Source organism: Copadichromis virginalis, linkage group LG6, assembly GCF_057382275.1.
Source record: "Copadichromis virginalis isolate Kocher_CV1m ecotype Utaka linkage group LG6, C_Virginalis_male_GT1.1, whole genome shotgun sequence".
Taxonomy (NCBI): Eukaryota; Metazoa; Chordata; class Actinopteri; order Cichliformes; family Cichlidae; genus Copadichromis; species Copadichromis virginalis.
In genome coordinates this window covers 21,380,683-21,395,092 of record NC_140623.1, presented here as the reverse complement: position 1 = coordinate 21,395,092, position 14,410 = coordinate 21,380,683, and the positions used below count along the sequence as shown (strand labels likewise).

Genomic DNA, 14,410 nt, shown 5'->3' with positions numbered 1-14,410 from the left:
CAGCTCTGTTCTAGGATGCCCTCTGGACCCAGTGGAGGTGGTGAGTGACAGGAGAATGGCGGCTAAGCTGTCATCCCTGTTGGACAACGTCTCCCACCCCATGCAGCAGACTGTGACAGCACTGAGCAGCTCCTTCAGTGGGAGACTGCGGCACCCACGGTGTGGGACGGAGAGATTTCGCAGGTCTTTCCTCCCCACTGCTGTCAGACTCCACAACAAAGACTTTAACTGAACAAACACACACATCCACACATGTGCAATAACACTAAGTGCAATAATCTTTTCTGGCATCGTTGTATTTTTACTCAGTTGTATATAGCATTCGTATTCTATTTTTATCTTATTGTATATTTTTATTCTATTTTAGTCTACTGTATATAGTATATTATTTTATTCTATTCTGTACAGCTGTGTACTGTATTTATTCTTATTGTATTCTAATTTTTGCATCATAACTTTTGCACTGTCCACTTCCTGCTGTGACAAAACAAATTTCCCACGTGTGGGACTAATAAAGGTTATCTTATCTTATCTTATTTCTTTCATGGTCTTATTTTTAAAATGATCCTCACTTTACATGTGCACCTAACATTTTTGTTGCTCTCCATACAGCATTTTAATGCTGTAGCTGGTCACATGAAGTTTAAAAATGTTATACGCTATTGGTCTGATAAAGTCATTATATTTCATTAAGGTGTGATTCAGCGATTTATCAACCAAACACTGGAACTAGCAGGACACCAATGGCATTGGTTGGATTTCTTTTTTATTTATCAATGCAGCGCCTACATGCAGTTTGGTCAGTAATAGAACAAAATGTATTCTCTTTCAAGACAGTATGATAATACACTGAAATACTTTAATAGTTATTTATTATAATAATTTCTTTGTTTACACAACAGGGATTAATAGCAACATAAAAAATAAACAAAAATCAGCGGTATAAGTATCAGCTATCAGACAACGTACAAAACATACATATTAGCCAACAATTTCACAATTCCAATATTTAAATGAGCATGAATCTGAATTGTAAGAAATAGTTTTTGTAATCCCAAATTTAGGAAGCTCATGTGTGTTTCTGCCTTGGAATTAATTTTTGTGAAGTTATCATATAAATGTACTGGAGTAAAAAGGGAATTATTCTACTCTGAAATTTAAACTAAAAACACTCAAGTAAAATAAAAGTGCCTGAAATGATACAGAAAAGAAGTAATTGAGTAAATGCCTCTAGTTACTTTTCAATGCATGTACTGCATCATATATATGTCAATAACTTAAGATGACAATTATTCATACAATGCAATGTGCTACAGAGTCATTCATTTAAAACTGTTTGTCAATATTTATTGCACTTTGATTACATTACAATAATGGTTAAAGCACATCATTATGAGTGACATTCATTGTACTCTGGCCGTGTCATATTCCCTCTGTAGCAAAGGAGTGCGATGAAACTCATGTAATAAATATAGTATAAATGTGAGGTGTGGAAAAAGACTAAAAGTATGCACAAACATTACGTATGTTAAGATACTGAGAGTTAGGAATGCTTTATGTTACACAACACACCTAAAAAACAGTGTATATGTTTTTTGTCTGACTCAGAAAGAAATTATTGGTTGTGTTTTATTAAAAAATAAACATAAATAAATAAAAGCATTTGTTTGTAAACCAACATATGATCCTGCCTGTAGAGCTTGCATAAGGCACCTTGATCTGCTCGGCATTGCTTCATTGGTTCAAAGGTTTAATCCTAAACTCTTAATATAGTTTAATTGTTTGTGTTATATGTTATTAAAGAATGTATTTTTATTTATTTATTTATTTTATTATTTGTATGTAATTCTAGGACACATTGCTTTACCAGGTACCTAGTCTGGGCAGTCAGACATTTACAGGTCATCATATCAAAAATGTATTTTTGTAACATAGCCACATTTTACAAGATTAAAAACTTTAATGACTCTTTTTAAAAATTTGTATGCTTTTTGGTGCATTTACTATACATTTTATACTATTTTTTACAGACAACAGTCTTAGAACAACAGTCCCAAAGTCCTCTCTTGACAGCACTTCTATATCTCTGGCAGGAGCTAGAAATGAAAGCTACTTTTATATCATATCAGTTTGCGCAGATGACTCATTCTGGAAGAAAGATGAAGTAAGTTTCTACAACAACTGTACAAATGGATAATTGTACAGAGACAAGACTCATGTTTGACAGTAAACTGACATCTCTGTAATTAAGCAACTGCAAGAGTTTGACTCGAAGACACTATCATCGACATCAACTCAACCAAAACCAAGATATACAAGGTTGTTGCACTGTGTTCACTAGATAGGTTTATATTACTCCATAGCTAACGTTTTTGGGATCTGTCACATGACTTCATTTCATATTCAGTTTTGAAGTTTTGACAGACGCCTCCAAAAAGTAACAAACTCCAGGGATGTCGTCTGGAAAGTTGGCCGGAAGCTCCTGTCTGCTCCTGGGAACAAACACGAACTCTGGGCGACCCTTCAGCAATCTGGGACAAAGAGCACACAGATAAAAGATGGATCTCAAAACAACGTGGCGAATTATTTGACACAAGAGGAAACACAGTGCTCATCCAAATGTTAAGTTTCCTGTCAAGAGCACTTTGGGTTTTTTGTTATCTGCAACAACCACTTGTGGAAACAAATTATACTGTGCAGAAAGAGAGGTATGCAATTTTATTTGGGGGGTTCTGCCTGAATAGGTTTACTTTGAACAGTTATTGTTCTGTTCTGAAAGGCTTTTCTTTAGTTCCAGTAATAGCTAGTCTGCTCTGATTGGTCAGTCTGTCTCATAAAAATGAGGCAGTGGTCACCTTTCATAAGTCTATAAGTAGCAGCGTGGCCCCGTAAGAGCTGCCAGCTAGGTAGCAGCTCTTTTTATTTGTGGGTCTGTCTGTAGGGGGTAATTGTCATTGTGTTACCTGACAATGTAGATAAGTCACAGCAGAACTGTCTGGATGATAAACAGGACACTTCAAGCAGTTAAAGGGTAGCATTTTCAATGGGAGATTATATCTCCTTTTGGGATGGACTAACTTGAACCTGCAAAGCTTTTCAGATTATATGTTTTGAGACAGTGACATGTGACTATGAGCTACTTTTCTTGTTCCCAAGTTGCAGAGTTATATCACCTGTGGGTTGTGGGGCTGATGTTGATTTTTCTAGGTTGGCTGCATGATTCAAACTTGTTGGCCAATGTGACATTGTTCCCAAAAAGGCAGTAGCGAGGCATCTTAACCCCAACTACACCAGCAAGTACTGAACCGGTGTGGAGGCCGATACGCATCTAGGAAGAAAATGAGATGTTTTAGTTCAAGTTTCAGCTTGTCTTGCCTTACACATGCACGCAGTCGTGTGCACGATGACACCCATTCCTGCCTTCATTCTCATGCTGCTATACTCATCACCTATGGTGAAAGTAACATCTGAATACAGTAACAAATGCAGAGACCTGCCAAGAAACCGATGTAATTTTAATTTTGGGAAAAGTGAGATTTACAAATATTGGTGTGTGTGTATATATATATATATATATATAATTTTTTTATTTATTTTTTAATTTTTTAATTTTTTTTTATATTTTTCATATATTAGAAACAAAATCTAATTCCTCAGCATAACATTTTCTCAATATTGTATGGGTATAATTTTGCTACAGAATAACGTTTTGGTGTTTTCAGAGGGATGAAAACCTTCCCAAGTAACCACTGAGGAAACATCCAGAATGGCATTTCTGGCATTCGTGGAAGTTAATGACATGACTTTGCACATATTTGGTTTGGCTGATTCTGACAGCTGTTAGGCCAATTAGGACTTTTTAAGGCAAAAACACCACATAGTTTTATCATCATCAGACATGCATGATTACATATCAGAGTATTTAGTCAAATATCTAAGACAGTTCACTTTTATGAATACAATTCTTTCTGTGTAATAAATTCTGTGCTGTAATGTGCTGCGCAGTTTGTAACATCTTATGAAGAGTACAAATTAAGTAATGTTTAACTTATTTTATTTCTGACATTTAATACATAAATTAATGCAGAATGAATCTTGAATCAATGCCATTCGATCAAGATATGTATCTATTTAGGTTTTTAGTTCAAGGTCAATAGAGCTAATCAGTTAAGGATGAATAATTCACAGTTAATTCTTTCATAATTTAATATGCAACCAAATAGCTGAAATGTGAGGCTATTAAATTAATAATGCATTTACACACTATATAGAAATACATTACTCTGAATACACTTCTCTGTTATAGAAATCAAGCTAGCTTCATACATAAACTTCTTCTGTAGAGTGCGTGAATCAGCATTTCTTAACAGAAGATAAGTTTTGTGTGAACTGCTACTAAGAGCAACCAGCAGTCAAGAGAGACACAGAGACACACAATTAAATCATCCTGAGTCAGATGTTGGTGAAACATTATGATTTGTACTCTGATTAGATAGTGTCACCTAATTATTAAAGATGTTACACTCTGCTTTTGTGATTCACATTCTTGTTTTGATAGGTTAGACTCATGTTGAAAAAACCCCAAAATTGTCTGACTCACTGATACAGTGACAGTAGTGGCTGTCAACGTCATCGTTCGTTAATTGTGCCAAGTTCTCTGCAGATAAGGACAATAACTGGAAAGCCACCAATAATAGTGACAACAGTTTAAAGTGCAGGAAGCCATTAAAGCGTTACTTATTGTGTGAAATCATTATCTGCTTTATATTCAAATTATAATAAACAACATTTTGTAACAACAACAATGTAGTGATAGTTCTCTTTTTCTTGTTCTTAAAACTCTCCAAATAAAAACACTCGGACACTGTTGGAAGTTACATAATCTGACTGAATAAAGAATTGTACAGTAATTAGTGCTTGGCCCTCACCTGTATTGGTTCTCCCGTTGGCGTCATAACTCCATTTGAAAGCTCCATCATCTTTAAAGCCATGAGTGCAATTTGAACAGCATGAGTGTCACTCTCCCTGTGCAAGCCACCAGCTACACAGTATGCATCACCAATGGTCTCCACCTGAATAAAGCGGAAGATTGTTAAAATTATTTCTACAAAGACAAATATAAAACGGCATACATTGTTTCAGGAGCTTTTTATGTCTTCTCCTACTCAATGTCAAGGGCTTTATTGCTGCATTTAAAGTGGCACACCACGTTTAAGCTATGAGCCGCGACATTGGTGCATATTAATATTGTAGCAGTAGCAGTGTGTGTGTGTGTGTGTGTGTGTGTGTGTGTACGCGCGCGTGTGTGTTTATCTATGTGTAAGCAGGCACGTTTTGTTAAAGCAATAGTTATGTGATAGCTGTGAATGTGTTTAGGTGTGTAGTTTTAAACTTTAAAGATGTGTGTGGTCTGACGCATGAACAATGGGTTAGACGTAGCAGAAGTAGCCCACCCTTACTTTACTCATCAGTCCTTTATTTTCATTTCCAAAGCATTAGTAAGTCTTCCAATATGAGCTATCTTCATCTGATATATAAATGTGATATTCTTGAAGCTTGGTCAATGATGTTGTGGCTGGTGTGATCACATGAAAATATGGACCCTATGTGTTTTTTTAATCTGAGACTATGATATTTAACTGTTAAGAATACATTTGACATGAAGGGAACGAACCTTAGACAGAGTGATAAATGTAAAGTGGATATTCACCAAACAGTCTGCAACAATTTGCCTCCATCGTGCAGCAGAAGACAAGTAAGTGTAATAAAACTTAAACTGTAATACTGTAGTACTTTATTAAAAAGTCCATCTTTTTTCCCCTTTCTTCTTCTATTCTGTGCAAATCTGAACTGGAGAGCACTCAGCTGCTATGTGGCTGGAACAAAGTAAAACTATTTTTAGGCTCACACATGTGGAGTGGAAACAGGGTCCTCAAGGAACCTCTGACTTCCTAGCGTTTTACGAGATATTTGTCAAACGCGCTCCTCTCTCTGTTATGCTTCCACGACAGTTTGATTACATTATCCAGCCTCCCTGCAGATTAGCAGCCTATGCAAGACACTTGGCTAGCTGGTTGAGTTACAGTCCTTTGTACACAAAATGGTATTACTTTGTTCAAAATGTTGTGAAAGCATTTAATGCATTTGTAACCTCCTATTCATATATATATACACATATATTTATATATAAATGTATGTATATTATACTTGTCCTGGTGGCCCGGGATGTTGCAGAAAGAGCTTCAGCAGGCTCTTCTTCTACCAAATGGGTTACAGGGGCAGTTCTTTGTCCATGAGTTTTGTGTGTATAGTATGTGTATATTATTTTAGTGTATAATTATATCTAAGTTATTCAAGCTGCAGGCACAGCTGTGTGGTCATGCGGGACACACAGGTAATGTCCACCTTAATTTACGTGGGAGTTAAGAAAAGGATTTTAATGATTTACAAAAGACAGAAACGGAGTACTTACAACTGACTTGCACACTTACATTCCTAGCAAGATCGAGTGTACTTACATAAAAATTAATGAACCAACAAATGTATTAATAAAATAACGATTGTTGTTGTGGCTATTCATAAAGAAAGAAGTCACCTATCTATAAGTCTGAAATTTTTGCCAGCAAAATGACTTTCTAATAAACTGCAAAAATCCTAGGATGTTCAATCTTGATGTTGAGTCTTGCTTAATGTTGTACCATGTCACTTACTGTTCCATAACAAATTTGAAAGCTTGACAATGATCCAGCATTGTTAACACCTGAGTGGTTTCCCAACATTTGTGCAGTGTAGACATGAAAGCATGTGTGAATGTTCACTGTAAAAAATAAAAAAAATAAAAAAAAGCTCAGCTCAGCAATATATATTAACCTACCTTATACACATCAAGCTCTCCACATTGGTGGTCAAACCTGGTGTATAGCTCATTGAGCATGGTGATCACTTGCATGGGCGTACAGATTGAGCAAACAGCCGTGAAGCCCACAATATCAGAGAAGAGCATCGTAACATGGTCAAACTTCTTGGCTTGGACGGTTTCACCCTGCCACAGCTGCTGTGCCACAGTGCCGGGAAAGATCGAGAAGAGGAGATCCACTGTTTTCTTCTTTTCCTCCTCCAGAGCTTGATGTGCATGCTCCAAGGCTGCCTTGGCCTTCCCCAACCGCTTCTTCAAACCATCCTGTGCTTTGGCCTGCTCGCCAACCAGGACTACATCACGGAGAGCGTTATGAATAGGGATGTCTGACAGATAGAGGCCGCGACCTGTCAGCTCCTCCAGCTTGTCCACGCATGGCGATCCCAAGAACAAGATGGCGTTTGACTCTGAAACGTAAATCATCTGACCTTTAAGGTCCATGTGCTAAAAGGAAAAGGAAAATGATGAGAAACATTTAGAAATTTTTAACAAAATTGTTATTAAAAGCTATGAGATCCTTACAGCTCAAATATTCTGTGCATTTGTACTGTAGGATGCCTTTTTTTCTTTTTAAAAAAAAGTACATACATACATACACACATATATATATATATATATATATATATATATATATATATATATATATATATATATATATATATATATATATATATGCTGTGGGGGGTGTTTTTATCCATGGAAGCAGTTTTTTCAAATGTATACACAATTAATTCCCTCAAGAGATGTAAATATTCCAGTAAAATAAAATGACAGCTGCATACAGCTGCAATCAGCCAAAGTTTTAAACAAAGCTGAAAGATTTATTTATGTAGGGAATGTAAGCCGGTCAATTGGTCAATCTGTCTCACAGTCAAGACTTCAAGAGATAAAAATGTGGGTTGTTTAAATAAAAACCGTTGCAAGCCTTTGGTTTGTGTGTTTTTGTTTGTTTGCCTTTGAAGAGATCTGACATCGTCTTCTCAACAATTTTCCGATTTCATTCATTTTGTCTGAAAATAGCTAAAATTTTTGACAGCTTATTCTTTATTTTTCATAGACAGACAGCTTTCGCAACAATGACACTGAATGCTTTTGATTTCTCATGTTTATATTCTCTCTACCAGAGGTGGGACCAAGTCATTGTTTTGCAAGTCTCAAGTAAGTCTCAAGTCTTTATCCTCAAGTCTCAAGTCAAGTCTCAAGTAATGTCAGGCAAGTCAGAGTCGAGTCTCAAGTCACTGGTGTAAAAGTCCGAGTCAAGTCACAAGTCTGAAACTTTGAATTTCAAGTCCTTTCGAGTCTTTAAAAAAAAAACGAAAAAATAATGTTGCAGTTATGCTAAATGTAAATATTAGACCATGTAATTTTTAAATCTGTGTTTTTCTCAACACATGACAAAATAGTGAACTTAGAAAATATACACAAATTGTGAAATTGCACCTCTTTAGAATGCAGCTCAATTAAACCTAGCTCCAAGAATAATTTTCACCGACAGTTCTGAGATAAGCTGCATGTTATTCTTGGATGCGGTTGTAGGACCGGCTTTAAAATCGCATGACAAAAATATCACACACATTAAAAAAAACTGCATCACCAACGTAGCCTGGAAAACATTTGCTAGTTAGATGAAGTCAGCTATCTCATATTTATATGCATATTTATAAGCATACGGTTCTTGGAGTGAGTGCATACACTCATGAAGTTTAGTAACTTCAGGTCACTGCAACAAGCCCAGGTACAGTTTACCGCCGGATGGGTACAGGACCTTGAAACGCACCGTGTAGAACGAAAGACCATCGTACGTATCATATAAGTTTACCAGTCTCACAAATCGTCTTCATAAATACACATTCCTTAACCGTTTATTAATAGGACCTTTGAGCTCAACGGTAATTAATTAGTAGTGGAAATAATTTCTGGTACCCATCACAGAAATGTAGCAGTGACAACAATACTGTATGTTGTAATCGCACTGGGCAATTAGTGATACAAAAAACCTGTTTTATCCTGTGAATAAAAGTATATGTTTTTGTCAATGTACCATAATAACAGAAGCGAAACGCAATATTGTGTCAGGACAATTCACTATTTATGCACAATAAATAAAGGAGCATAGCGCGACAATTTCTGTTCAGCGCCAGACTTGCTTGTAACCTATATCACTAATTATGTTATGAAAATGACGTATTAACTACAACAGCAGACTGACCTTCGTGTAAATGCTTGGAGCAGACTAACCTGTGAGCTGGAGTGTTCTGGGACGTTATATTTGATCTTTGAATGGCTGCAATCCAGGCCATCCGTCGCCTGTTTGTCACTTCGGAAACATGGCTCGAACAATTTCTCTTAAACGTCGTAATCCGATAACAACCGATCTCTTTACCCGTCGGCTTCCCGTGGCTGTCATGCGACCGGCTATTGCAGTTAATAATACAACAGCTTCTTGACATTTTTGTGTTTCTTTTTATCGCTGTGTGACTGATTTCAATTGAAAGCCTGCACGCGCTAGTACCTCTTGCCACGAGTTCCCAGAATCCTTTGCGGTTCTACCCGTGAATGACGTCACATTTTCAATCTCTATATAATATGCGTGTTAAATTTTATATTTGGGGTGAAATATCAAGTCTTTTCAAGTAAACCGGTTCAAGTCCAATTCAAGTCCCAGGTCATTGGTGTAAAAGTCCAAGTCAAGTCACAAGTCTTAGAACATTTTTTCAAGTCAAGTCTAAAGTCATAAAATTAATGACTCGAGTCTGACTCGAGTCCAAGTCATGTGACTCGAGTCCACACCTCTGCTCTCTACTATAAATTATTAAATATTTGTTAGAATAAATGAACATGAAAATTTGATTTGTGGAGCCATAGGAGTGGGCCGTTTTTCCTTTTTTTAACGTATCAGATAATTCAAGTTATGTTAATGTGCTATCTCTGCTGACTGGAATATAAGTATCAAATTGCTGACCCAAGATGCAAGAGACTGTGAAACTTGCTGGCTCGCCCATTTGCTGATTTCTACCTGTTTTAATTGGACCCTGTTCACTAGCTGTAAATCTACCACTGGAGGACAAGTGCCACATGGTATTAAGTGGAAGCATCTTTGAATAAGTTTCATTATAGCATGCAACATTTACTCGCCAGTACCTCTCATTGCAACTGATGGCTGTGCACCCTTACAAAAATAGCATGAGCATGGCTGTGGCTTTGATGGATAAAATGGTTTGACATTTCCTTCTGATCTCCACTGGGGGTATAATGTTGATCTCTACCTCAGGCCGAGTGCACCCAAGTACACCACTAATAAGCTACGATGCTTATAAGCAGCCCATTTTCCCCCTCTTCTACCCAAGTTCCTTAAACATGTAGGTGATGATGGGAAAATGTTTTCAGCCTCTCTAGTCTCTCTAGTCACTTTTCAAGGAATTTCACAGATGTATCAACATACCTTTCCTGTGTTATCTGTGGTGGCAACTCCATGCTTTATCCGAATGATAAACTGTGCATTTAGCATAGTGAGGATACCCTGAAAGGTACATTTGATCTGGGGGGACACAATAGAGAAGTGGTCTTGGAAGGTACTAAACCGTCTGAGTCCATCCTTCCTGATCAGTCTTTTCCTGAGCCCGTGTCCTACTTGCACCAGAACCAGATCCTGGTCAAGTATCAGATGGAAAGGGAAGATAGTGGAAAAGAGAGAGGTAGGAAGGGTCCCAGCTGAGGTAGCCCGCAACGGACTGGGGCTCAGATTTTTTGTATCTTTAACTACAACTGTGTACAGGAGGCTGGGCTGTGGACTGGATTGCAAGATGGTGTCTCTGCCATGTTGGAGGTCCATCACCACATCCACAGTGGTGTTGTACAACAGGCGGGCAGCAGCTTTGATGACTCCTGGGAAAAAGAGCTCAGTGGTGGTGCAAGGGTTGAAGAAATAGACAGTAAGCAGGCCCGGATCTTTGTCTAAGCAGAGTACCGAAGGTTCGTTTACACAATCTCGTCTATCCGGGTTGGGCAGCATGCTGCTCTGTTTCAACAAGACATTGAAGCTGTTGAGGAAGTCGTGGAGCGCTCCCCCCACCACCGTCAAAATGTGGCTGTCCTCTTCGTAACACATATTAAAAATCTCCTCACCAAGAGCAATTTTCAAAGCTTCTATCGGGATTCCTGTTAGATACATGAAGAGGATAGGGATCTAATTCACAATCAGTGCTTAAAACCCCCCTAAAACATTAGCATGTTTTGGCCAATAAGATTCCGATTTGTCTTTACCTGTTTTGACAGAATGAATGTTCATCATCTCTAATAAATGCTCTGGTTCACTGCTACAGCTCTGGTGATGTGAACAGGAAATTGCTAGACTGGAAAGTCAACAAATATCAAAGTCAGACACACATTAAAAACACACTTTCAGTAGACAGTCACTGAGATACAGCAGACATCGGCTGGAATTGTCCACAAGATCATTTTAACCATTGATTTTCCTTTTCATCTGTCTGTAACATCCCAGACAAAATGGAAAATGTCTGCTATAACTTCCTAGGTGGCATTTTTCTATGTGCTTTTTTGTCTGAACAAACAGCCAAAGATTTTTTTTTCCATATTTATATTTCTATATCCACATATATGACATGTGACCACAAAGACTGCAAAACCTTGCATTTGAGAGGCTGCGGCAAGGTAACAATCGGTACACATGCATCAAAAATGAGGGAAAACATCACCAAAAATAGTTCCAAATTAATTTTCAGCTAATTGGTTAATACACTAATCGTTTTAGCTCCTCATCAGACCATGACCCTACTGTGAAAACTACGCATTAATGTCACTGCGCATGTGATATTTTCCATAGCAGTCTAATGTGCCCTTCATTTGGGAGGGTTTTCTCTTTTTCTCCAGGTATCCATAGCAGCCGGAGTCTGTGTCACAACTCCTTGTATCAGTCTAGTAGTGAGAGTGCCAGAAGATATTTTGTAACAAATCACACATCTCACCCCCACTATTTTTATCATGAGGAATACACGCTGTGGTGAAAGTTGTGGGCTAGACCTATAATTCACAGACTGCAGCTGATAGGATGAGCAGTGTTTTTATTGATGTGTTGGTGGCAGCTGAAATTAAAAACACCAGTTACCTTTCAGAGTCCCTGCTGTGATCTGATAGTGTCATCATTCGTTGGAGGGCAGTGTGCAGCCTTTGAAACTGTATCACAGAGTGCCCAAAGCAAGTTAAAGGTCAGCGTCTGGGAATACTTAAACGTCAATTACAGAGGCTCTAATATTTATAGCATAAGATTTATCTGTTTCATTGTCTCAAGCGGACACAGGGGCATGGTGTCTGTGCTTTAAGGCAAAAATAAATAAATAAATAAAAATAGATGCGATAAATGCAGTAATAGTTGTGTTTTTTCACAGGTCTAAGTAAAACACTGCAGAAGATACATGAGGTGAATAAGAAATGCATTTATAACTCACCTCGGGACATGCCAGTTTTCGGATGCTATCCCCAAGTGTATGCAGGTTAACTTTGGCTCTGCTTGTCTTCTTTCGAGGTACACCCTCACCTGTTTTTCCGTGCACGTCCTTGGAAACAGGCAATAAATCCGCCGTCTCAGTTGAGCGCTCCTCAAAGTCTCCGAGCTCATTATTTTTGGCGCTGGCAGAGAACGGACACTCTCCGGATATCTTCAGCTCTTTCAGCTTGGCGCAGAACATCTTCCCGGCTGTAACCTCCTGGCGCTTCTCTCTTATCTAATTTCGGAGGGAGACAGTTGTGGACGAGCAGTTGTGGTCTCTGGGGGAAATTCCATCATCTGATGTGCTCATCGGGATACCTTCCTCCTCTCAACCCGACGATTCACATGATCAGCACCAAAGCCAGAGACCACATACAATATTTATTGAAAACAGCATGGGCAAATGATGGCAGGGAACTATCATTACCAAAAGCCAATGAGGAACTAGAGGGGGGCAAGAGCACTAAGCCAATCCATGCGCAAGTGGGGATGGTGTAGCCAAGCAACCTATCAGCAATGAGAAATTATTTCCAGACGACTCGTCGCATGCAAAAAAAATTTTTTCACTTTAGCCCGACAGGGAACCATCAAATAAAACTAGTAACGTATAAGGTTAACCACACTTCTGTTATATCCCCGCTCTGCGCTGAAAGGTGTTCATTTTACATTTATTATCTTATTTGGCATTACAAATCTCGCATGGCTTACTCTAATAATGTATTTGTCACTCATGTTATCTGCACATGTTTAATTCATTCCAGAATCTCACCAGTATTTCCTGTACGAACGATCAGCTGTACTGTAATTATGAGAAAGATCAGGCCAATGCAGTCAATTGTCCTGTCTTTTCAAACCAACGACTTAAGCCTTCCTAAGCGTTTTGTAACTTACAGCTGTTGGACAAATTAATTGTTTGAATAACTTTCTATCCAACATAAAATTATAAATAAATAAGTCATGATCAGGATCAGCGCATTAAAGCTTTCCTCACCGAGAACACTTTCCAAAGCTTTCTTGTCAGATACATGAAGGGAATTGAAGTTTGATTCACGAACAGTGCTTTAAAAACATTTCTACATTTTGGGCAGTAAATTTCCGATTGATCTGTTTTGACAGAGTGAATGTCACTACTGCAACTCTTACAGGGTCTTAAGTCTTAAACAATTTGTGGTGCCGCAACTTGCAATCGTTACACAAACTATTGAACCAAAAGTTCATTTAAGCGGAAGACTGTATGAAAAGCAGTATTTCTACATGCTTTATGAGCAGCACAATGATTTAAAGATGGTCCCCAACTTGTTTAACTCACACCCATGCCTATACACGTTTTATAAAGCTGTACAGATAACTTAACTGATGCCATTGCATCCAGTTTGGCTGAAAGGGACTAATGTTAAAAACAAGTGAGTCCTCCTCATCTCTGCTCGAGGCTACATCAACCACAGATAACTCAAGGGTTTCATGAAGCAGCTGTCTAACAGTGGCACATTTACAAAAACACAAATGTGCTTCAGTCTTGTAAATATATGAAGTCTGAGCAACATGAGATCACATTTCCACAGAAGATGTTACCCTGTGTGAGTTGAATTAGGTCTGTTCTACTGAAGGTCGGGGAAAGGCGCAGAAAGGATTGGACATGTTAGATGATCATTTATAAAAAAAATTGTGGAAAAAAATAGATTTTGTTGGCTATGACAAGGCTAAACTCGTGCTTGTTGGCCATGTTTGGTCTGAAAAGCAAGCAATTTCACTACAACACCATAAATCAATTTCGAGAGTTTAAATAATGAATAGTATTGTCACATGGGACTTTTCTTGTTTCTCACAGGGACTCTCTCTTATATAACCCTGAGCTTCTTTTAAGGTCAAGACCAAAGATGTTGCTACCATATAAAACAAAAGGTTTATAGGTTAGAGATTAAAGGAGGAACCCTTTCATCAGGCCCCAGGGTGGGCGCCCCACTAGAGTAATTAATTTAACAGTTCAA

General features: G+C 38.0%; 1 protein-coding gene across 2 annotated transcripts; it reads right to left on the bottom strand.

Moving 5' to 3' along the window:
* Window positions 1–855: 855 nt before the first annotated feature.
* gucy1a1 (guanylate cyclase 1 soluble subunit alpha 1) lies at window positions 856–12,854 on the bottom strand. 2 transcript variants are annotated; one of them, XM_085459229.1, is made up of 8 exons: window positions 12,382–12,854; window positions 12,042–12,109; window positions 11,180–11,268; window positions 10,359–11,074; window positions 6,875–7,360; window positions 4,929–5,072; window positions 3,174–3,328; window positions 856–2,531 (listed from the first exon to the last, which is right to left on the bottom strand). In XM_085459229.1, the coding sequence occupies exons 1-8, from the start codon at window positions 12,619–12,621 to the stop codon at window positions 2,393–2,395; spliced, it is 2,037 nt and encodes a 678-aa protein (XP_085315355.1). In that variant the 5' UTR covers window positions 12,622–12,854; the 3' UTR covers window positions 856–2,392. The 2 variants fall into 2 exon arrangements, with proteins under 2 accessions (XP_085315355.1, XP_085315356.1); XM_085459230.1 differs by lacking the exons at window positions 12,042–12,109; window positions 12,382–12,854 and having other exon boundaries at window positions 10,359–11,102; window positions 11,180–11,231.
* Between the last annotated feature and the right edge of the window lie 1,556 nt (window positions 12,855–14,410).

Coding starts and splice junctions, on each gene's coding strand:
- gucy1a1 (XM_085459229.1), bottom strand. CDS start 12,621: ATGTTCTGCGCCAAGCTGAAAGAGCTGAAGATATCCGGAGAGTGTCCG. Junction 5,073..6,874: donor GAGAGCTTGATGTGTATAAG/GTAGGTTAATAT, acceptor CGCTTTATTCAG/GTGGAGACCATTGGTGATGC. Junction 3,329..4,928: donor CAACGGGAGAACCAATACAG/GTGAGGGCCAAG, acceptor TTTTCTTCCTAG/ATGCGTATCGGCCTCCACAC.